The sequence below is a fragment of the Melospiza georgiana genome, chromosome 4 (assembly GCF_028018845.1).
Source record: "Melospiza georgiana isolate bMelGeo1 chromosome 4, bMelGeo1.pri, whole genome shotgun sequence".
NCBI lineage: Eukaryota > Metazoa > Chordata > Aves > Passeriformes > Passerellidae > Melospiza > Melospiza georgiana.
This window is the reverse complement of record NC_080433.1, coordinates 67394520-67420591: the sequence shown is the minus strand read 5'-3', so window position 1 is coordinate 67420591 and position 26072 is coordinate 67394520. Positions and strand designations below refer to the sequence as shown.

The 26072-nt window shown below is 36.9% G+C and overlaps 1 protein-coding gene across 4 annotated transcripts in view; it reads right to left on the bottom strand.

The window, feature by feature from the left end:
• ATXN7L1 (ataxin 7 like 1) overlaps window positions 1-26072 on the bottom strand; it is a 110580-nt gene that overhangs the window by 70684 nt on the left and 13824 nt on the right. For 3 of the 4 annotated variants that reach the window (XM_058022387.1, XM_058022386.1, XM_058022388.1), the window contains exon 3: window positions 4344-4448. The exons of the other annotated variant lie outside the window; for it this stretch is intronic. In XM_058022387.1, the coding sequence (XP_057878370.1) occupies window positions 4344-4448 (105 nt within the window). The remainder of the gene's footprint in view (window positions 1-4343; window positions 4449-26072) is intronic. 4 annotated transcript variants of the gene reach the window in all.

Here is a 26072-nt window from a genome sequence, read left to right as displayed (position 1 = left end):
AATTCACCTCCTCCCCCATCTCATCCCCCCAACTTTTTATTTTTTTTTAACACTTTCCCATCATTAATTAGTTTCCTCACAGTAAAAGTCAAGATGTCTTGACAAGCTCTCTCAAAGTACACGGCTTGATCCTCACTGTGCCAGAGCCACATTTTATGAGAGGTTTTCCTTTTAACTGGGAAAGACCAAAGTTAACAAGACTGTTAATGGACAAAACATAAAAATAACAACCAGAACTGTATCTGATGCTCTTAAGTCTAGCAAAGGACAGTGCAATATAAGAACATGAAGCTTTAACCTTTCTGTTGCCAAAGAAAAATGAAAATGTCTCCTGGGAAATGCTACAGGGTGCCATCTTCACCAGGATTTAACAATGACACAGAACTGGAGTTAACAGAAGTCAAAGGGACAGAGTTAAGAATACATTGCCAGCTTAAAAGTCTCCTAGAAAACAGATGGACAAAAAACCCTAAACAAACAGCAACAACATTATCATACTTCAGGACTGTACTATGGCACAATATTTTGATATACCAAGAAGTGATCTTCATTGAAGTTGGCATTTGAGAACAAATTAAAATTTTCTGAAAATCAAAATTACAATTCCTTACATGCCAAGTACACTTAGGAATGCTACAAGCTGCATATCCAGACTGACTTTTTATTTCAAAGTACTTTGTGGAGGAATAAACACAACTATATGTTCATACATTAAAAAAAAAGTAAATCCAAGATACTGTAAATCCAAACACTGTGGCACTACAAGAAGTTACTCAAAAGAAATAGTTTCAGAAGAAAACACCACAATTTCTACTCTGTTGTTGATGACATTATGATAAACAATTTTATAAGTGCACAGTAACACCAAACAACCTCAAGAACTTATTTGACTTACATGGTTTATCCAGCAGCCTATAACAGCAAGTCTCTTCCAGGTAGGCTTACATCATATATAAATGAATGGTCTAATACTTACAAATGGATATGCTTATCCTGCAGATGCAAGGATGTGAAACTGCTCTTAAAAACACCTCAGTATTTATCTGACTTATGGGCTGGAACAGATCTGTTACTTTGCAACACCAAGCTCTGTGTTGTGTTCACTACATACACTCTCAAGCCCAGCAATCTAATTAGCCAGATCTCTTCTCTTACCTTCCTGATTTCTACTGCCTAAGGTTCTGTGATGCACTGCCTGCCATTAAAGTAGCTTGAACCACAACCAGATTTTTCTTTTTTTCTTCGCGATATTCCAGGAATCAAGCCCTTAAAACAACATCTGTCTCTATAATATTCACAGCCTCACAGAGCCATCAACAAGGATGGCTGCCACATGTCTGAAATCAGAGGCAAATGAAACAGTGGGTCTTCTTACACAGATGCCAGCAAGGGCTCAAGAGAAGTGTTACAAAAACCTCTGCTAAACTAAAGCATTCCAGTGCTGCTCTGAAGCCAAGACCTTCAAGTTACAATGCAGGGAACCTGGAAACATAAAACATGTGCCTGGCATGGACCTCATTTCTTACTGAGAGGATATGGATTGGATCTTACCAGGGATATTAGCAACAAACCACACTTTGTGGGAGATTCTGGGATAGATCTCTACAAGCCCTTGTCAACAGCAATAAAGACTCCCCATGACACAACCTCCAAGAGCCAAAAAACCAGTGGTGCCTTCTAATGCTTCCTCCTTCCATCGTCTGTACTACAGCTTTGAAGCAGCAATTCAATACCTGTGGAATAATGCTTTTTGTGGTAAATATGATAGTCTAAAACACCTCAAAGTCTACTGACAGACATGCCTGGCATCACTGAATTTAAAAGCACTCTGCTGCATCCTCTAATTAAAGAAAGTCTGATCCACAAAAACGAATGTGTCTGAAGGTGATAAGACTCGAAATAGAACAGAAAATTAAATATTCCTGCTTCACAGAAGAGCTCTGTGCAGCCAGAATCAATGTCTCAAATGAGGCCTTGTCCAGGCCTTTCTCAATGGACTACTGGAATCATAACACATCCAGCAAAAAATTATCCAACCACAAGCAGTTAATGGTTAATGTGTTTTCTATCAGGAGATTTCTATAATTTCCTAACCAGACAATGCAACTACAGATCAATTAATAATATCTCTGTATAGGCCTTTAAATCTTACTCATTTCTAATGAAAATGATAAATTAGTAGATACATTTCACATATATAATATGGAGTATTTTTAACAGAATAATTTTTTAAAAATAAATTATTAGGTATTTTACAAAAATTCACGAGACTTTGAAGAGACATATCTTCTAAAACTTCTTTTTATTTTATTACATTGCCTTTACTGTTTCTTCTTAAAAAAAAAATGATTTATTTATCTATTTAAAGCCTTTTCACAGGCCTTAAAGTAATATTCCTGTATACCTTTCCTGAAACAAATCTGACTAGATTAAATACAATCTTCCAGACCTCTGGTCAATTATTTTCAGTATTCTCTGGGGGTTTGTTAACAGTTTTTTTTCCAAGTCTTTATTGACCTTAGGCTCCTAAATCAAGCAATTCATAACTTAACATTCAATCACCCAGTGTAAAAGAATTGCTAGAATGAAGATGAAGGGAATAGTAAGCAAAGTGGAATAATGGAGAAAAGCAGACAGTAACTCATGGGATCTTTGTAGTTTACATGCATTACTCTAACACTGATGGCAATTACTTACAAAGAGCTCAAAAATCCCTTCTAACACAGAGGAATTGACTCCCATCTAGCAGGAGCATTATTCTATGTGCCTACTACTTGAACACAGGACCAGCTCTCACACTGCTCACCAAACCAGGTTAATGGCCAGGAAAGAGCTCAGCTCTGGAAGGGCACAGCAAGGCCTCCCACAGCTCCTTCTGTCCTGAAGCACATTCTATCCATGCACAAGTCCCATGTTTATGTGCCCACAGCCACATACAGAGAAGCTTTTCTGTTACTGAAACAATCATAAGATACCTGAAGCTGGGCAGAGAGGAACCATACAAGACCGAGGGCAATAAACACATTGTGAAAAAAAATAGCATGATGGCTTGTTAATACACTAAAATCAACACTTGCCCCCACCATTAAATTAATAAGCTTTTTTTTCACCCTAGAAAATACTTCTAGCCCTTTTTTCATTCACTGGATAGAAAGCTGCATTTCACTATAACCATTTTTTCACTGTTATTTCAATCTAGGTCAAAGCTGGTGGCAAGTCCTAGACCTGCCTCCCAAGGTGAAAGCAGTTACTCCTGGTTTGTTGTTAGCAGTCTATCCATACAAACACAACCCAGTATTTAGGTAATAGTCTTTAAAAGTAAATAAACTATTTTCTGTCCATCCCACTTACTTTTTTCCATTACTGAGTTGCTTTGATGACAAAAAGACTAAAAGAGGTACAGGATTTGTGAAGCTTACTTGTATTTAGACAAGTAAAATCCAGCTGAGCTATTCTTTTCCTTCATGTATTTAATTGATTCCATCCTCATAGTAACTGCCTTTCATTATTATGCAACCACTTTCAAATTATTTTGATTAAACTAAATTTTATTAAACCTTATACAAAGCTAGTCCAGTCACCCTTTGCACACCTTAAAAAAATAAAACAACAAAAAAATCACCACAGAAACAAATCACTGGACAAACAACAAATAAACCACTAGATAAGTAATAAATAAACCAGACCTTGATATCAAGTTTTTCAAAAATAAATTAGTTTGTTAGTCAATACTAAAAAATTCTAACTGAAGTAATTCTGCTTTCAAATAGTCAACATAAAAATCATCACCTTGTTGTCATGCTAACTGAGAAATTAATATATGCATGTGCTTCTCAAGACTCTCTAGAAAAATGTTTATTTAAGAAATGAGCTTCAAAATGCTAATTTTGTACAAAATTTAAACCTTTGGATAAATATAAAAATATACCCTATATATAGATACACATTAATCCCATCAGAAAACAATCCATAACATCCAACTTCTAATTGATGTAGATCAGTATCATAGATCTCAATCTGCAGTTTTGATAAAAGACAATCCAATGTTAGGTCATAATAGTTTTAGCCTAGCTAGTCTCTAGCTAACAGGATTTATTTGTTGTAACATGTTAATTTAGTGTAACAAGTTCAACGTGAAAAGCTCAGCTTCCAGAACAGCTAATTCAACTTCCTCTACAGGAAACATGCTTATTTGAAGGCATTGCTGGTATTTTCTGTGGAAAGAACACAAGATAACCACAAAAGTCTATTTGCAATGCCTCTGTTATGATTGTTGCAATGATTCTTACGAGAGCCATACGCCAGTTTGGCACTGTAATTCAGGAAAGAAAACATTCACTTACCGCAGTGTGACTGGAAAACCTGTGGCTTGACTACCTGATTGCAGATATTGCACACTACAAGATAGAAATCATCATGAGCTGGATAATGGCCAAATAAGTGCATATCTGTGGGAAAGTTAAAAATATATACAAGAATTAGAAGTTATGCTTTAAATATCTATTAAGAAAAAAAAAGTTGAAAATACTGTAGGGCCATTACTGTTATATTAATTTACACAAAGCAAATGTATACATTGCTCCATAAGAGCTTCTTAGTATGTTAAAGAGATTTTTTTCCCTCTTTTGGGTTTCAAGGTCCTGTACTAATGCTGTGTCTCATCCCTCAGTCTGAGTCAGAACACAGACTGCAACACCTTTTCTTAACACTTACTGCCAAGAAGTGGAATAAGCATTTCTGTACTGGTCAAATGTTAAAACAATAAAGGAATAAATTTTTAAAAATCTCTGCCTAAAGATCCTTACAGAAAACATGCTGCATAGGTTATGTTCTGTGTTACAATATTCTAAGCTTGACTCTAAGTTGCTTGAGAAAAGCTTCTGCTTAAAAGCTGGTTATAGTAACCAAGGTCAAGGATCCTACAGCTTCAAATACACCAGGAATGCCATGCCATATGAAATTTCTGGTTCTGTGCAAATCCCCTTCCCTAGTTCTGACACCCTGCTGTTTGCCCCCAACAAATACTGTGGGAAGAGACAAAGTTGGTTAATAAGGTATTTCTTGGTGATGGTATGAGGAATTTAATGAAATCCAGACAGGTACAGTCAGATGATGACAGGCACTTGTCCCTCTCAGATGAAACACATAATGCAATACATGCATTCTTAAGCCATTACAAACAGAGTAAAATGGGCTTAAATTACTAACTGAAGTCCTCAGAACTCTAACATTACAAGTGAGGTAACCTGTTCTACTCTTCATTGGTATACCTTAAGAACAAGTACACACACTCATCCACCACAGCTTGGAGGACAGAAACTCGAGTCACTTTTATGCATTTCAGTGGGATCATGTCACCATACCCAGTGTTGCTAACGAATGTGCTGCTGCACTGGTAACCCCATGCCAAGTAGTGGCCCCACAGATCACACTACCTCTCACATTATAAAAATAAAAATGTAAATTTTGGTGTTACTCAGAAGCATCTGAAATCTGTTACAGAACTTACAAATGGAGGAAAATCAAGAGAACAAACATGTAAAACAGCAGCTGTGATTGATAAACATCAACAATTAAATTCTACTTCTCCAATAAGTCACGTACTTCTAAAAAATAGTGATTTATTTCAAAAACTGACTCAAGCAAGGACCTTAGTTCACTAGTTCTTTACTAAAGCAATTATTTTGGCCCTAGAACTACTTTCATAAATAATTTTGCCCTGGCCTCTGGCATTGTAGGTAACATCACTGTTTATGATAGCAGTGCTTGGCATGATGAAGTGCCAAATGTCTTCAGCTCCCAAAAAGCCCAGAGGAAGGGGGCATCACTCTCATGGTAATACAGGCAGTACCAAAGAGGCTCATTCAAGAATTCTTGGGCACAAACCAGCCCCAACCTATAGGTATTTCATAGTATGATATGATGTGCATTGCTCCTTTATCCACTGAAAACCAAAACCCTTTCTTTCTCTAACTGCTTGTACCAGGCTATGAAATCAATTGTAAGGTTAACCAGACATGACAACTTTTCAGCCTAAATTTAAAAGAATGCTGGTGGTGAGGTATTCTGGTGAAGCCAAAGTTAGGTTCAATCAAATCTTCCTTACTGGTAAAACAGATAAAGAAACCCCTAAGCAGTCACTAAAACAGGCCTTTTAATTCTATTTATTGTTTTAATATGATAATTCAGTGACCATAAAAATTATTTCAAAATGGCAGTTTTTAGCTGGATAGTTTTGATCACAACCTACAGATTTCCAATAACAGCACTGTAAATTCCACAGAAAGGAGTATTTCTTCTGGATATGATTTGACACAAAGTCTCAGCTCAAAAACATCTATTAATTACAGTTATGAACTATTTTTTAAATGGTTAAACATTTTAAAATTATTTTTCTGTTGTTTGAAAGGTACAGTGACAATCTTCTAACAAAAACATAGAGACTTTGCCCTCCACAAACAGAAAAGTTACAACTGTTTTCCAGTTTAAATTCCTTAAGTTCATTTAATCTTCACATGTGTGTATCCTAGCCTTTAAAACATGTCCAGCTTAGAGGTGCCTAAAGCTTGGCTGGGTCTGAGTTTTTATGATTTCTGGCTACAGGGAGTAACTTATAAAAAACATGAGGTATTAATATTGGCAAAAACCACTCAAGGACATAGGTGGGAAAAAGAAGCAGATTAGTTCACAGGATCACAAAACCATCTATCTTTTCATCAGGCACTGCCAAGGAGCCAGAGCAATGAAGGCAAAGGCCTGTGAGCCTGCTCCACTACCCTGGCAAACACCACTGCACCTAACAGCTGAATTGCACCATTCCAGGTTTTGGATTTTTTCATACTCCATATGGGTTAATATACAAAGAAACTGCACAGACATGTAGGCAAACAAACCAAAATGCTGCTATGAGATACATAGCATCAAAAGGATGCACAGAAGCAGAGTAAGTGACATCCTGAAGCAGCATTTTGGAAGTTTTTTCATTTTGCAGGTGCCTAGAAGTAGTCCATTGCAAATTTGAGTCTTTTGTATGAAGTTATCAGCTCCCTCAAAAGTGGACTCAAAAGTCCACTTAAAATAATTCAAGAATCTTGAAGACACAAGACTGCAGGTTGAAAATAAGAATCACAGCATACAAATATACTGTTATTATTGAATCACAATAGATAAAGAAACTTAAATTAAACACCATCTTTCAGGCTTTTAAGATTCCTCAAAACTCTTACTATGCCGGAGTTTTTAAGAAAAGAAAATTCTTTAAGTTCAAGCACTACCTCTCTTGGTTTATTCATGTTTCCAGATTGGCACAAATCTATTTTCATGATTAAATTCGTGATTTGTAATGATATAAATTACTTTCCAATTCAAATTGCACAACATATTAATATTGTCTCACTACAAAGTCCAACTGGGGATACACTTTATTAGGTGCAATAATACTACAAATACAATCCAGATCAGAGAATAAAGCAAGAAACATTTGAAATTTAAAATAAAGCAGAAAAGATTAACAGCTATATATCTTTTCAGACAAGTTTTTCTATTTTTAATAAGAACAGTTCAATGCTACCATGTCCTACTCAAAATAACCAAGACTGAAAGATTATTTTAGACACTGGTATCTTTCTTAGATCAGATTGCAGTCATTTGACAATTTAGACCTTCCGTGTGCAACAAAAAAAGACAATGGCCTCTCCAAACAAAATACTGTCTTCTAAAGGCAATAATCACATCTCCCTGCCTGCTTAGTCAGAAAAAAATCATGATAAGCTTTTCAGAAAAGATTACTTTTGGGGAAGAAAACATGTCTCTAAAGTCAGCTCAGGAAAGGCTTTTTCATGGGAAGAGGCAAGACCACTGAAAAAGACAGATAATTATTGAATAAGATGATAGACTATCAAATGCTCCTGAAATAATTATCAGGGTACAAAAAGAATAAGGAAGGACAGAAAAGCAAATGTGAACAGTATTTATTTTCTACCAAAAACTGCCTTCCCTCTAAAAGTGAAAAAAGTGACCACAGCATGCATGACTCACCACACACTGGCCCAGCCCTCCCACAAGGTAAAAGCACTCCCTAGCCCCCATCACAGTCACCTCATTCTACTGGAAGACACTTCCAGCACATTCAAAGTAGACTCTTGATGGCAAAAAGAAGTGATAACTTATTTTTCAGTAAGGGCCATCCACACATACCTCACTCCTTGCAGTGCTGAACTGTCATCCCCTCACAATGAACCACAGCTGTCACAGCCGTGCCCCTTGATACTATAGTGACAAAAGCCTGCTTGAAATGAGCTACTGAGCTAACAGCATGCAAAAAGGCCCATATCATGGGAAAGATATTCTATATAGGTGGAAATCTGAGACAGTGAATGCTGCCTGTTCAAAATTACTTTCATAGATCAAAATGTTAAATTATTATTTGTGTATACTTCGCTATAGCACTTGAAAAATGAATACAACTATTGCCTGTAGGTGTTATATTACTAACATTTGCAAATAAAAAAGACAGCTGCAGCCATATGACATAGTTTTGTAAGACATCAATTTGGTGAAATGTGCATTAAGAACACAAATATCATAGAAAAAATAGAAAATGTTGCTTCTGCAAATTGTGGCACAAACACAAAAATGCAGGTGTCAGATAAGACTTTTTATCTTCTCCAATAACACACAGAAAGGAATTATTTTTAGTAACAATCCAAGGCAGATGACTTACATGAAGTTCCTTCTCTATTATTATATAATTCATAATCATTTACATCCCACTGTATAATAAAACACAAGCTAGAAATAATCTAAAACATTCTTCCATTGCAGAATTAAGGTTGTCAAACAGTAAGACCTCACAGTATTGCGTGGGAAATCAAATTTTAATGATGATCTTTTGCTATAAATTATACACACTCTAAACGTTCACTAATATATCAGTTGCTCCACTAAATATACCTACAAAGACTGCTCTTAAAAATATTAGTGATGTTTATGTGCCAAGAGAGAAAAGGGGAGTGAGGAGGGGAAGGGAAAGACTATTCAAGACACACTGCACACTGGTTTAAAATTAAAGAGAAAAGCTAAAAAAAAATAGCAATGGCAAAAATGGCAATGGACAAAACCAAAATATATGTGATTCTTCCAGCTCCTGGAGCTACACATTTTTAAACTCTATGTCCAGAATTGTGCCCAGTATTTCCCTCTTCTTCCACAGAAGCAACAAATCTGTACATCATTCAAGAACTGGAGTAAAGTACAAAATCTTTCAGTGCAGTAGATTACTTCTACATTTGAGATTGCTTAAAAAACTAAGTAATTTGAATGGTGAATTGAAACTTGAAACTGCAACAATAAGAAGACAATCTTCAGGGCATTATTCAGACAGCAGTTAAACACACTTGCATAGACAGGTTGGTCTTATCATAGAAATAAATGTCACACTCTTTCCATTTAACATGAGCTTATTCTCCCCCGAGTGCAGTTTTCCTTTCTTACACGAAAACCAGTAAGTCACTTCAGTAATTAGTTCGCCAGAATAAATTGCATTTTACCCCTGAAAATGTCAGTCACAGTTGCAAATTAATCACAGAATGATTTAGACTGAAAGAGATCGTTGGATGTCATTTACTCCAAAATCCTGCTGAAATAGTGGCTAACTTCAGGGTCAGAACCACAAAGTAATGCTCAAGATCATTTTCTAATGGAAAAATGCAGGTCATGGAAGTAATCATGAAGTTGAGGACAAAATAAAATTAAAATATACATAACAGAATTAACACAGGACCAAACACAACTGTCAGAAGTCCTGACTGATGCCCTTCAGGTGCTAATACAAGGAATTTAAGTTTCTGCATGCTAAAAAGTCAAGTGAGAAAGAAAATCAATGATAAAGAAAACAGAAATACTGGCCTTCTCAAGAGCAGCAATAATAAATGAAACATGATCATCATAAAGGAAAAAAAAATAGGTAAAAAGCAGCAAATAGACTTAGGTGTCAGTGTGGTAAAGAGTCAGGGTCATGACACCTTTAAACCAGCCCAGTCTGGCTGAATGGCATGCTGCCTCCCAGGTTACAGCAATCATGAGGACAGTGGCAGTCCTAAAGAATGCTGGCAATAGTTCATTAATTATAGGGTAAACAACAAATACCAGCCCCAGTGACGCAGAAAGACTTTGTACTCCGCGGCCTTATCGAGGCGTTATGAAATGGCACCCAAGATGGAAATGTGCCTTCTATTCCCAAAGAGCCATAATGAAAGAAAAAACAAAAGTTCATAATTGGGAACCAGTGATCTAAAGAAATACTGTGGATTAACCATATCTGCATATCTTTTGTAACAATCTTGTTTGGAAGGGATTATAAAGTACACTATGCAACACTGGCATTACTGTTTTGCATAAGACACTACATACCAATAAAGAGAAGAATGAAATAAGCACTGGAAGATGTGACAATGTTGTTTTTCCGTAATTCTGAAGGCTTTTTTGTCATTTATGTAGGCTATTTGCCATCCCAGTTTAAGGTAATTTGGCAATAGAGGACCAGAATTGTCTGGGCTAGCAGATCAACATATCGCAAGAATACTGGAAAACACAAAACTCACACATCAAAAAGTATGCTGCATACCTGTGACACCAAAAAATCTCAGTTTTTCATGTCAGTTTAGCAAAGTGAGGACAATAAAACCAATGTTTGTAATTGAAATGGACATCACTCAATTACAAAGTATCTAGTTTTCAGTAAGGTAAATGTAATTGTATAAGAACATGAGGCAACTGTAACAACTCCAGTAACAGCTACAAAATCATTAACTGTTCTTACATTTTTCCTTAATTATTAGATTGTACTTAAGGGAAATTATCTAAAGGAGTTTCTTCCTCAGGAACCTGAATTTTGAACTGGCTTCTATTTTACATACAACATATTTCAGGAATTATAGCAACTACTTATGTAGTTTGTTTTATAAAACTGTACAGTCAGTACCCAGAAGAAAATCCTGCTACATTGTAAAACAGGATACCAGTTAAACATCTTAAGATCCAAAGACACAAACAAATGAAAAAAAAAAAAACAAAGAAAAATCCCAAAACAAAATCAAATTTTCCACAAATCAGTTACCAAATATCCCTCAAAAATCTAGGTGAGCAAAACACAAGGAAGAAAAGACTTTTAATGTGTTCAAAAGCAAGCTAGAAGAGTAATGTAAATGTAAATATTATTTTCAAACAACAGGTTTACATTTAGATGTGGCTTTTGGGATTTAAGGAGATGTGTGCCACCAAATATCTCTATTTTCTCAACCAGATACATTTAGTCTAATTAAAGATATCACCTCCAGCTACAAATTTCATCTTGCTTATGTCTGGAAATCTTCAGGACAGCAATAGTATTATCAAATGACAGCAAAAATTAAATTACTGACAGCAAGGAAAAAAGACACATTATTTAAGGATCCAGACCATGTACTCCATATCCAGAAGAAGAAGTGACATTCCATCTATGTAACATACAGCATAACTGTCCCCAGACTCCTGAGTATGGAAAGCATGGCAAAGAGCTGATTAGAGATTTGTAACCCTGCAGATACAGTGGATTTCTCTTAGATCTCACATATATCACTACCAAAAACCTCTGAGAGAGCATGGCTGCACACAGGTGTGCATACAAGGGATAGGGAATGTGCAGGAAAAGCATCAATCTCTACATTAGAATTCTGATTTCTTAACATCCCACGGGCAGACATAAGGGAGGAAAGGCTGGAAATAATCTTCATTTCTCTCATAATTCAAAATGAACCTCATGCACCCTGACTAGGCAGTCTCCACAAACCACCACAGAGCAACAGAACAATTCTTTCCTTCTCAAATATGTATCAAGAGAAGTCTCACTGCAAATGAGACTTGTCATCACACGCAGTACCCTTCATGGATGATGGCACTAAATTTCAGCTCAGATTGATGGATAACCCTCTGGAATCAGACATTTGACCTTCAGCAACAGTTAGAGGGTTGTGCCACATCCATACTTTCTGCAGCAGGTGGACTCTGACAACTTCTATGCTGGGAAAACACACCTTGACACAGGAAGAGATGTCATCTGCAAATTAACTACAGTAACTCACAGAAATACAGTGCTTCAGCTTCTGATTTTTCTGCATGAAAATGATTAAGCTTTCTGATACATAGCCAAAGAAACTAAACAGGTTTGGAAACACCATGAACATACTGGTCCTGCAGAAGCAGTAAGATGAAGCTCTGGAGATACCAAATGCTGCTTGACAAAGAATCAAAGTAATTTAACAACCCATCTGTAAACTTCACAACAGTACCTTTGTTCTTTAGAGTGAGTCAGAGTGAAAAAAAAAAAAAGTGGTTTTTCCTTATTTTCCCCCATTTTTCTCATAGCTTCAATGATCCTATGTTAAGTGAACAAATATTAGTGAACTAAAAATATATATTTGAAAGAAAAAGAACTTCTTTGACATTTACTGACATTTTCTTTTGGTATTTTTTTAAGGAAATATTGAATATATCATATTAGGGACTACTAATAGTCATATTAGGGATTACTGAATTTGGAGCAAAAAGAAATGTTTTAAATCCAATTAGTTTGCAATACTTTTACTAATTCCAACATTTGGAGTGCTAGTAATGAAATACTACAAGGACAGCAGGTTTTATTCTTTCATTTTCTTCAACACGCACTAAGAAAAAGTTATCTTTGCAGTAAAATAGTCCTAAGGAGAAAAATCCCATGGCCACAAAAACCCCTTCATTCCTATTTCTTCTGTGCAGACTGCCATGAAGCAGACTTTAATCCTCTAACTGGTGTTTCCTTCATAAACACTCAGCAAGACACAACTGGCACTCACACCCTCGCCTGCAAAGCTGCATTATCTTCTGCACAAGAGTGACTCTGGTTTAAGGCAGTACAACTGGACTGAAGGAGAGAGCTGGCTTAATTCCTGGCTCCCAAACAACATTCTTGCATGACCCTGATTAGATTTTTCTGTGCCTCAGTATCCCATCTCTAAAATCAGGATAATATGCTCTTTGTCTGCCCTGCCTGTTTAGATTGCAGCCTTTCAGTATTCTCTTACTATTTGTGCATACACTGGGACCACAATGGGGCCCTTCATTTTGGCTGGGACCTCACTATGACAATAGAACAAGCAACTAATAAGATAACTTGCAGAGTGTGTTACAAGCACTGTGTGACAATCTTGACAGAAATTCTGGGTTTTTAATTAAGGACATAAATTATTAAAGATTAAAGAAAGCCTTATAAAAATGAATTTTTCACACCTTTCTAGGCCACCTCTTTAGTAACATTATTATTATTATTGAAAATAAAATAGCATTTTCAGAAAAATATCTGTCAGAAAATGACCAATTTTTATAGTAGGGAAAACAAAGAGTAAATGAGCAAATAAATACTGAGAAAAATAGACTATTTAATTGCACCTATGCAATTTTAGAAAATGCCAAGATATTTCATTGATCTTCACTGCTCCCTACAACAAGAGCTGAGGACAAGAATATCTTTTAATTTAACTCTCTTCTCACCCAAGATAGAAAGTGTCTACTCATTCTTAATCAACAGTTGGATTTTAAATGGAAATTTATTGTCTAAACATACTGTCTAAAAGGACACAAATAATTCTTATGCCAACTCTCTGAGCTTTTTCTGTATTGCCTCCTACACCTGTAACAGCACCTCATTTCAGGAATATTGCCTCTCATGTAACTCAACTCCCTGAAGAAAGTTACTTTCAGATAGACTTTCAATAACATCATCTTTTTCCTTCACACAGTTTCAAATGAAATAGATTTAGTTCTCTTTCTTGTAGGCATACAGATCAAGCTACTGCTTAAAGTGTTCAGCTGTGGGGTTTTTTCAGTTAGAGGACTTCATGCCAAGGAAAGATACACGAGAAAAAATATTAATGAATAACAGGAGGTGGAAAGATGAATGAGAAACTTCCTAACCAAAATTCAAACATACAAAATATCTACCCCAAGGCCACTTAGATAAAACTGCAAAAAAACTCCTACAAATTGAAGAGCAGCCTATAGTTCCACTATCACACAACTGCAGACAACAGCTCTCATTCTAAGAATTCTGGTCTCAAGGGAATAATTATCTCTGCAAGTGCAGAGATAATCACTCAAATCAGACTTGCACTGTCTGAAAAAGCATATACACATCAGCTCTTACACTGAGATTTATACAGTACACTTTCATGCACACCACAAACATCTCCCAGGATAGGAATACGCTCCTGCTGGTTCCACATGTTGCCTACAGACAAACAAGTCAGGCAGTGCAGCACTCTGTGCTGGCACAGCAGTCTCATCCTTACTGCAGCAGGTAAAAGCTTTGCTGGACTAACAGAGTCCACAACGAGAGCCTGCTGCACACCTCAGGGAGTGTTCTTACCTCTGAACATGGTCATGAAGGGCTCAGGTCAACACAAGTCTGTATGCCACTAAAGTGTCCATCAATTCTTCAGTATGAATATATTAAAGTTTATATATATACACACTGTATTCAGAGGTATTCTGTTTCCTCCACCTCCTTCCTTCCTCCAGAAGTGCTACTACCACTTTCTCCAAGGTACAGGATCAAACACAATTTGAAGCCACAAAAATAAAGCTTTGCAGTTAAAGTGACCACCCTATAAAGGAGCAAGCTCTACTAGCAAGACAAGCTCATGAAATCTGCTGCCATTAAATGACAGTAAAAACAAGTTTTTTGTTCCTACATCAAGCAAAAAAAAAAAGGCCAGACACCATGGCCTTTATCAACTAAAGAATGAGCAGAAGAAACTCTACATGTTTTCCTCTGAAATATCAAGATATTTCAGTTCTGAAGACCTCAAAAAAATTTACAGGGCAAGTCTAAAATAACCTGCCTATCTAGTAGTACTGAAGAAGCAAAATAAAGAAATAAAAAGCAATAACAAACTTACTACTTGTATCTGTCACCAACTTGTTATGTTGCACAGTACCTACTCCTGAGACAAATCATTGGTTTAATATTGTCACTCAAAGGCATACATGCTAATATAATAGAAGCTATTAGTGGGGGCTCTTTCCTTTTAATGAAAGAAAGAAGCAGTTTATTAGCTCAATCACATTATATTTCAATTTCTGCTACACTGAATACAGCACGAGTCATATTCTCATCTGCACATATGTAATACCCTCTATCTAACAAAACAAAACCCCAGAATTTTGGTTTTTTGTTCTCAAAAGCTTCTCGAAAGTTTTGGGAAAGCTTCAGATGTCTCTGGAGGCATTTTGTTTGTTTCCTGGACAGGAGAAAAAGGTGGCTTTTGTGAAATAAACTACTCAAAATATGGAAGGATAACAGATTTCCCTAATTTTAATCTTAAACACATGACTAATACAAGGATCTTTCCAGCTCACTGCTCTTCACAACAGTAGATCACCTTCCACTATTTGGCAGCAGCAATGACTTCCTAGTTTGTACTTGATTGATACTTCAAGGGGAAAAGTACCACTAAGTAGCATTTCTTCTTCAAATACCACAAAGTAGCATTTCTAAGACTCCAGAAGCCTTTCTCTTTAAAGGAAGATCACTGATGATCAAGGATCAGCAAGCTGAGTTGAGATGTGCTACACTGAGGTACAAATAAAAACATCTCAGATCCATTTGACCAGGAAGGCAGCGAGTCTCCTTCTCAGAGCAGTCCCCAGGTTGCCACTCCTTGCAGCAGGTACACTGCAGCTTCACTGCTGTTGATACCTGACTGAAATTAGGATATGAAAGGCAATTTTACTGGGCTGCTAAGAACATCCTAAGAACACACACAAAGAAAACCTGACCAAGATTAAAGCAAGCTGCTGAAAATGGCTCTGCTCAGTGACTGTCTCAGGCTCCTGGCACAAACGTGTGAGAGGTCGCAACAACCTCTGCTGACAGGACCTGGCTCCTGAGGGATGCTTTCACCTCCACCCAGCTTCTGCATCAATCTCACCCACCTAACAGCTCACTGACATCAGCAGACCACTTAACACTTCTTATGCTGCAGTCTGATGCCTGTCAACTTTGCTTAGGAGCAATCTCAATTCCAGCATTACCCTTTTCTGAGGATTTGGGTGTAGAAAAGCAATTGTTCATTTATTTCTGAGGATTGGGGTGCATGGAAGCAGTTACTAATTTATTTCATCCATATTAAAAGTGTTAATATTTCATCCATATTAAAGTATTAAAAGTGTTGTGCTAGCTCTTCAACAACTAAAAAAATATCAACCAATCAGTTCTGTTTAAAGACTGATTTTTCATGTGTTTAGAATTCACATTTTCTCTTCAAGTCTGCTGTGCCCCCTAGCACTCCATGATTTATCTAATTGTAGGGTCACTGGAACAAGAGGTTTCCTAGATAAAGTTCAAGACACAACTTTTCAGAGACATTCCATTCTCTGGAACATATCTGGCTTCAAGAGTGCCTTGAATTGACAGAAAAAAAGGAGACAGAGGAGCAAAAATACACTGCCTTGTCTCATGGATTTCAAGTACACTCCAGCATCATAAAGTAATAAAAATTCATCAAGATGTATGGACAGAGAACACTTCTGACACCTTTTCACCAATCCCATTTCACAAAAATATCTTCCACATTATCACAAGGAACAAGCCTAACCCCCCCTTACTTTAACAGTAAAGGTCCTTGGAGGGCTGTTACTAATTACTGCATAATCCAACAGACAGGACAGTGAACAAGGAAGGAGTCAAACCCTGCACTCCTTCATCCTCTAGGGGAAAGCTTTTAGAAAAAATTCTTCAATTCTTAATGTCTTTCCATGTAGATCAAGAGGAATTATGTACATTTGTAACTTATAATTAAGCACTTCCAAATTTACGAACGAAAAGCATCACACAAGAAAAGAAGTATATCTATTATTATGCACATTTGAATAAATGCTAACAACTCATCTGCAACTTTATGTGATAATTACAATGGCATAAGTGACAGCTAATTCCTATCACAGCATTTCATCTGGAAAAACACCACTGGTATTACTACTTTTCCAAAAGACTGAATTCAACAAACTCCAGCTTCTGAAAAAAAAATCTCAGCAGAAATTAGCCTAAATATGGCACAGCAGCCATGTGAGTTGACATCTGTCCACTTAAAATTATTTGCATGTTCTCCAAGTTGCTGACCAGAAGCAAACTCTGGAGCTGCTTGCATGAGCTGAAAGAGGTACATACACATTTTGAGGGGTGCAACAAATCCCAGCACAGGACTGCACTGTGTGTGCTCCTGCAGCACCAGAGCTGTAGAAGGTACCAGCCTCAGGAATCTTGCCAGCAGGTTGGTGAGAGATTAATGTGGTGCATGGATTTAATGAAAGGTAATGAAGGATAATACAACACCAGACAGAATCATTAATCAAAAGAGTTTGTGAAATTCTTCATTAAGGAGTCTAAACACCCGAGTATAGAAAAAACTAACACTAACACCAACTAGCACTAACACTCCACCCAGAACTGCACACAGAATGACCATATACATCTGTAAAGTGCATTTCTGGAGTATCATTCACAAGACCTCCATGTTAGTGATGTGCACTTCAACAATCTTGTCTTGGATAGACATGTGAGCTTTGTTGAACTGTGTATTTGAGTGGCAGACACAACTTGTTAATGTGAACTCCCTGTTAATGAAGCTTCTGTGAATGATCTATCCAACTACTCTGCAATTAAATACCATCCAAGATGATCATAATTACTTTTTCATCATAGAAAGCCTCTGCCTAAGGAGAACTCAAGTCCCAAACACACTTTCTTCCAGTGTTAAAATACAAAGCACTTTCAAAGCTTCTTAAATTAGTTTCATATCACACTTTGTTATTTTAAGTCTTCATGTTTAAGTGCAGTACATTATTTGACATCTAAAATGTGGTCATTTGATTCTGTTTAAAACTTGTCTCTCAATTGCAAGCATTAGAGGGTAAAGAATCCTTGTAGTTTATAAAACTGGACTCTTTTTATTTTGATTATAACAACATGTTTCTGCAATGCAAAAAGCCTGCAAGAACAGTGAGAAAGGAGAAGCACATCCTCTGAGTAAGTTACTAGGATGCATAGTTACTGCATGGTTACATGATGATACACTAGTTAAATGATGATGCAATAGAATTAAGGCAGTTTGGATTGGGCACCTTACCTATACATTTCTTTACTGATTTAGTATCTGAAAAATTATTTTATAGCTTTATTATTCTACCTATACTTGCAATGCTTGAAGGATACTTGCAATAGCATTTTGCAAACTGCTCAAAATCTTATAATATTACATTATTTCAACTTGTTTCATGTTAGATAAAAAGAGAGTTGTTTTTTCCTTCCTGATTGTATCATCCTAAGCTCTTCATAAACACAAATTAAAACTTGCTAAATTCTACTATTCTTTCTATTCTTTCATCATTTAAGTGAAAACAGTTTCTTTTTCATTCACCAGCTGAATTTTACAGCTAACACTAGCAGAGCCATCACCTATTAAATTCAAGAGAAATACAGAAATGCTTTCAGTAGAAAACACAGTCATAACTAAGATTTAACCCTGGATTCAAAATTTTTGTCTATATCTCCACATACTTAAAGTGGAAAAGTGGGGATACTAAGCTCCATCTCAGAATTATATTTTACAGATTTTACAGCAAGGAGAATATTGCAACTATTCACCACTTACAGTTTAGATGTTGACTACTTGGCCATGCACAATTAACTTATTTTGATTTAGTATCAACAGGGTAGCTACCAGAAATTAACAGATGACTCCCCTTGTCAAAGAAAGGAGAAAAAAAAAAGGAGAGGAAGCAATCATGAAAAAGAAATTGCAATACCATAAAAATCACTAGTAATCATTCATGCACAGTTAATTATCAAAACATGTCCCAATTCTTATTAAAATAACATACTGACAGCTAGCTCACAATCACTGTTTACATTCCAAGTGCTTTACAACTGCATGTTTCAATAATCTTACAAGGACTTGTTCCTCTGTGCAAACAGAGCATTACAAAATATCAAACTTGTGGCAAAACTGTTGATGAAACTGTGAATAAAATCACCTCTACTAAAATTTCACCAACATGATATGCTATACAAAAAAAAACCAAACCAAAGTATTCCTTCCAGGTGAATATTTTTTCATTGCAAAAAAAAAAAAAAAAAAAAGAAAAAAAAGAAAAAAAATTCAAATAATACAGCACTATTTTTTCCAGTTCTATTGTCAACTTTATTTCACACACCTGAATTGCATTTCCCTTTATTAAAAGTTACAGAACAAAGTACATTTCAATGACTGGATTACTGTGTTATCACCATGACGTCTGCATACAAGAATATAAGGATCTCCTCAGGTCACATGCATGGATTTGACTGCATGGCTCTCAGTTACATTCAGAAGACTTCAAGATTTTACAAACTCCAGACTTACACAAAAAGAGGAATGTTCCCATTTTCAAAACAGTCCATATTCTGAAATTTTAAGAAACATTTGGGACATGTAAGGTGAGCGAGATCATTAATGATGGGAGCTATGCTGCTGTTAAAGAAAACTTTGCCCTTTATCTGCCTGTGCAGAGTGCTGAACACACATACCAAAGGAACTGTAAGCAGTCAGTAGCCCAGACACATCAAAACTCAGGACACTTTAAGCAAACAAAACCTTAATCATTTACCACACTTCTTGACTCCTTCAAACAGATTCTGATGATTTGCAAGCTCCCATCGTCTTCACATTAGGCATATCTGAAGCACTTGCACAAAGCAAATCAGGCAAGAGGTCACAGCACTAGGCAGGACACATCCCCTGAAACTTCAGATGATACAGTCCCACACCCTGCCACCATACCAACTCCCCTGGCTCCTCCTGCCCATCCTACTCCAAGGTAATTTCCACTCACCCTTAGCCCCCTCCAACCTTTACTTGCTCAAACCCCTCTAATTAAAACAAAGCTATGACCACACAAAAAAAAAAGAAAAAAAGCCAGGAGCAACTCAAAACTGTGTAAAAGAAGAAAGCAAGTTCCTTGCTGCAACATGTCTCTCTGAATGAACCAACTCCATAGGAGCACTCTGAGTCAATGTGCTTTCTTAAAAAGAAAATAATTAACTGATACCTGTTAAAGAGAAGGAAAGCCTCCTTCAAGCTATGGAACACACAGTAGCATCAAATTGCGACTCTGCCAGCTCTTTTGATCTAAACACATATTCTGAAGAAAAGGAACCCCACATTTCCAAGTTATCAGAGGTTTCACTACACAGGTTACTGGAGTGCAGTACACAGACATTCCTGTATACATTCTGTACTCCAAGGCAAGCCTTGCCAGTGCTGTCTGACATGAGACCTGGATTTTGCTAAGTACCTACCTTTGGTTGACTGCAAGAACACCAAATTCAAAAACAATGAAACAAAACCAGAACAATAAGAAATAAAGTACATATATTCCAATGACAAAATCTCTTCTGTAACACAGGCACTTGCTGGAGAGACCAAAAAGCAGTTTTCTCTCCTCAGATAAAGGAAAATTAAAACTTAACTTGACAGCACAAATGTAAAGCTGTGGCTGGTCAGTCTCCAAGTTCCCACATACATACCTGGTCTTCCATCAACTTTCATAAAAATATCAGAAGTAAGGAGGATGTAGCTCCCATGCAGATACAACTAGCTGTGTTGTGTAAATAACAAGATCTATGTCGAAGGTGAATATTGCTGAAAATGTGTCATGTTGCAATTATATGCAGCAATTTATTTATTTTTATTCACCTCAGCTTCACACAATATGCAGGTGCATTTAACCATAGCACTCCAGCAACACAACTAGAGATTTATCTTACATGTCTGGAGCTAGTCACTTGGCCTCTCCATGTTCCTCTGTTTCTCCATCTGTGATGCTTCACAGAAAGCTTGAGAGGCTTAATTTATTATGCAGCCTGCCAAGTGCTTTAGAGGAGTATGTTACTAAAGCATTAAAACTGTTTGTTGGTTCTGAAAGAGTAAATTGTTAACCAAACCGAAATGTAACCAACAATATCCCTAAAAGGTGGCTGCACTTTCAAAATGCAGAAGTATCTTATTTACCTTTATAGAACAAAAGGCTCCATACTTTAAGTATTTTATTACATTAGAGATATCTGGTTTTCTTCTGAAGCCCCTTTCCATCCATTTACTGTTACACTCCCAGAGGAGGTGATAAGCACAGAGAAGCAAAGCAGTAATGCCAAACCAAAGTGACACGTGCCCAGCCAGACTCACCGTCCAGAGGCCACAGGGAAAGATCTCCACTAAGGAATCAACAATGTTTAACTGACAGCAGATGCCAACTACAGGTTGTCTGTTCAGGGCAGGAAACAGTTCAGATGCTAATAAAGACAAGGGCCAACTGTTCCCAACCAACACCTGCAAGACAATATACTAAATACTGACAGTAAACATATTTAAGCCCTAGACATCTCTCAAACCAGTATATCATGTGCAAGTTTTTTACCTATACCCCAGGTATAGGCTTCTGCTCTTTTTCAATTGTTGTTTTTACTGTAATATCACTGAAAGAATTCTCAGGAAGCCATTTCTGGCAAGCAAAACAGTTCTCCTAAAATATTGACAATGGACAAAGATTGTCTTAAAATGGCAGCTATATAAAATACAGATACATATCTACCAACTCCCAAACACTAGTTCCATTTATATACTTTTATAGCTAAAACCAGTTAAAGAGGCAGCTGGAAAAAAATAAGAAACTCAAAAGAGAAATAAATAAATAACAGTAATTTTTTAAAAAATCATTAAAATATGACTAGCTAAATAAGACAAAATCTCAAATGTATCACAGATTAGAACCAGTTTTCATTTAGGCAAAAGAGCCTCAGCACACTGTAAAACAGTTGTAATATTAGATCAAGGACTGTAAGTGATACCTTGAAAGAGGGTAATTTTGAATCACCAGATATTCAACAAAAATCTTGAAACCCAAGAGCAATGATGATTCCAGACAATTTTCTAAATATATGAATGTATGTGTACACATGTGCATATATTTTTAGGAAATCTGCCTGCAGATTTTCAGCATATAGGAACACTCCAGAGCCATCCCTCATCTTAATTCAGCTAACTTTGTTGTGTGCTTTGTCTTTTCCAGACTGCAAATGTATATTTGTACTGCACTTTGCTGCTAGTGTATCCAGCACACAATTTAAAAGATGGCCTGATGCAGCTCTCAGCATCCTTAAGCTCCCACATCAGCTCAAAGTATTTAAATCACACACTTTCACATCCACACTGCAGAGCCTATCCTGCCTGTAGCATCCTGAGGAGTCACTACAGCAAAAATAACATTTTTCCCTCCTGACAGGTCAGCATGGCTCTCTCTTAGCAGGTGACTGGCAGTAAGAAAGCAGAGTTTCAGTTCCATCAGATGCACAGAGATGGGCATCTCTTCTGGAGCCAGCACCTGACCTATGTGCCATATCAAGAATATAGTGTTTAGCAAGTTATCAGGCTTCTGCACATTTCAGGACAAGAACTCTGCTGGTATGACTGCTGCCATTTGTCTCTTGCAGAAGCAAGCAGTGACATTTTGGCAAGGGGAGTGGGGAAGAGAGGATGGGCTTTTTTGTAATCAGTAGACATCAGATGGAAACACATGGCTCAAGATGCCTTGCCTTTTTGTAGGTAGGACACTGATAAAAAAAGGCAAGAAAATGCCCTGAATAGTTTGGTGCTGTCATGTGCTATGTGAGGTTCTGAAGCTCTGCATCTTACTTCTTCTGAAGCAAGCACAACTTCAGTAAGATGACAGTCCTAATCCATTTAAACTTTGAGACTGTGGCATGACAGTGTAGAGCATGATTTTGTTCAACAAGTACTTTGTTCCTGTAGAAAGCAAAGGAGAAGTAAGAACTTTGGTGCTCTTAACTTCCAGCTTGAGTAACAGCCATAAAACTACCTCACAGGAAGGTGAAGCCTTGAGCTTTCTACAGTACCACTGAGGTTCCATACATTTTGAAGATCCCATTTTGAACAGCAACAGTGACACAGATCTGCCTAATACACAGCCCAACAAACCATTGCCTTGGCTGGACACACCCTGCCAGCAAAGTAACTTTATCTGACTATTTCCTCCAATTTCTAATGAATCTCTCCCTCCTGCAGGGTTTTAAGTCTCCTTCTTGAATTCTTGCTTTCATATTAGAAATTACCCTTTTTAGTGCCTTATGTCAAAGCAAATATCATCTTTTGTTGTCATATTTGCCACAATCTCAAATACAATTTACCTGAATACAGGTATGGATTAAATGATGCTGGGAAGGTTAAGCAGACCACTCATGTTATTCATCTTAGCATGGTTGTTAATATTCCACAGCCTTGCAGCAGATCCTTACCTAATCCAACATTTGCAGCATAACAGGATACACCTATTGAGGAGACCATGCCAAGGTCCAAGCATTCAGTTCAGCTCACTATACAAGAAACATTAAAGGTGACTCCAAATATAAACTTCTAAACATTTTGTAACTACTCAGCCAAAAACTGATGGTTTAGATACCCACCAAGCTCTGCAACATTGTCACAGGCAACAACAAGGAACTGAGGAAGACCAAATTTCCCGAACTTTTAGAATCTCCTCATGCTATCACTACAAGGTAGCACAGGATATGTGTGACCCTGTACACTCCCAACCAGAAAAAGCCCACATGAACTTCAAAGTTCACATGGCTCTACAACAGAACACACACTAACATGTACTTGGAGCAAACTTCATTGTCCAATTCACAGTTTGTTTTACCCCTTCCAACTAATTGCTATTCCACAGTACTGAAATTCTTTAGTTTTTGTTGGGTGTGTATGCCCCAAATCCTGATAAAATTTAATATTGCCTATTTTCTTTTTTAGAACATCAATTCATGCTTTCTCTTTTTGGAGTTTTTGGAGGCAGCAATACTGGTAAGGGGATGAGGGTGAAAAATTTATAAACTTAAGATGCAGCACATTTGCTCTTCACTTATTTTGTATACAGTGTTTACAAGAGTTATAGAACTACTGATGTTGGGAAAACCTCTAAAAGCAGGTTAGGTGCTTCCTTTAACCCCACAGACATTTCCCATCTAAGTTCAATCTACCTTATATCAGCACTGATTTGCCTTGCTGTCAGCATAACCAAGATAAACCATGACACTTTCTCTCATACTGGTGATAATTTTACAAAAAAGAGGCAAACTAAATGATACAAGTACCAATATCCTTCAAACAACTCCTACTGACTCTTTTGCAAAACTAGGATAAAATGAGTTTTGACACAATCCATTAGAAATAACAGAGCCTTTTACTCTACCACAAAGATTGACCTGCTATATTCTCATAAATCCATGGCCAAGAAGGCAGCACCAGGCAAAACCTGCTGACAAAGATTGTTTTGCTTTGCAAACAAAGTTGAAGAAGGCATTTGGGTCCAGCTGTCAATTACCTGACCTTACAATGAGAAGGCACAAACTACCTGCAATGCTTCTGAAAAGGCCAACAATCACATTGGTAAATGATTAAGTTATGCTTAGAATTAATGACTGGAGGGATATCAGTGGTTTAGATTACCAGAAAAACACAAAGTGAGATTGGAAAGTGTTATTTCCTCTTTTAGTTGCTGCTAAAAGACAGTCCCTTCTCACTCACCACATTAGAAAGCTTTTTATCTTTCACAGGAACTTATTTTGTTAACAAAAGCAGCAGTAAAAACATATGAAATTTTAGAGAGCTAGAACAAAAACCTTCCTTATGGTCTGTACTGACACTCTATGTTAAAACAGGCCACAGAATTTAACCATACCATTTTAGCCTCAATCCCAAGCCTTCTGCATGGCTAAAGCCCTGTGTGCTTCTAGGGAAAGGATCAGGACCTTTTCCAGGTATTTTGTGCAACAGAGTCTACTACAGCCCTTGATAAACTGTTCCTGTTTAATTGTATTGTTAGAAAACTGCATCTTATTTCTAGTCTGAACTGATCTAGTTTCAGCTTTCAGCCACGAGAATCCCCTTAATCTACCTGACAAAGAACCATCTAACTGTCAGATACCTTTGCCCTGACTAAGTACTTATAGACTTATCAGGTAGCCTCTACTGTCTGTTGATAAACTAAATAGATTGAGCTTCTTAAATCTTCCATTCTAAAGCTGATTATCCAGGCCTTAAATTAATGTATCTTTTTTCTGAACTCCTTCCAGTTTTTCCAACACCAGATGTGGACGTGAGAAATGGGATACAACACTTCAGTAAAGCAGTATAAAATGTAGCAGTATTCACCTCCCTCTACTCTCCCAGTCATGCACTTTCAGCCTCCTTCAAAACCCCTTTGCAAAAGGAGTAACACGGCAATTAACCAACCCTCAAAAGCAATTCTTCCGTCTCTGCTTACATTCTGTCTAGTTCTTCCAAATACAAAAAATTCACAATGGACCATGACCAAGTTCACATGTTTATTGTAAAGAAAAAAATATGTATTTTTAACCCAAATTGCCAAAGCTGCAAGAATGATGAAACGTATAAATTCAGTGCCTGTATTTTACAAGAGAAAAACTGCAGAGAGAAAGATTACACTGCAATCATGTTATAGTTACCCAATTTAAAGCTCTCTCTTTAAACCACTATTTAATTCAATAAACTGAACATTTCCAGCCTATTTTGCACTATGGCATTCTGATGCTCACTTATATATTCACCTCTTGAGGTGCTGGGTGGTCACAGCAGGTTTTATTCTCAGCAAAATCAGGTGGGCACAACGAAAAATTGCTTCAGGCTAAAGCCAGTGTTCTGCCAGACAAAAGGCAGAGCTGCAGGCTAGTCATGGAGGATTTGCTAATGTTATAAATCTATCCATGTAGTGAAAATTACTTGCCAGTTATAATCTTTAATTATTACTGTATCACCAGCTAGTTCCCCTTTCTATCCTGGATGAAAAAGAAACCCGAGTAAGATCATGAAGTATCTAGGATGACCATTTTCACAACACAACAAAAAGAAAAATGCCCCAAAAATCCTATTAGA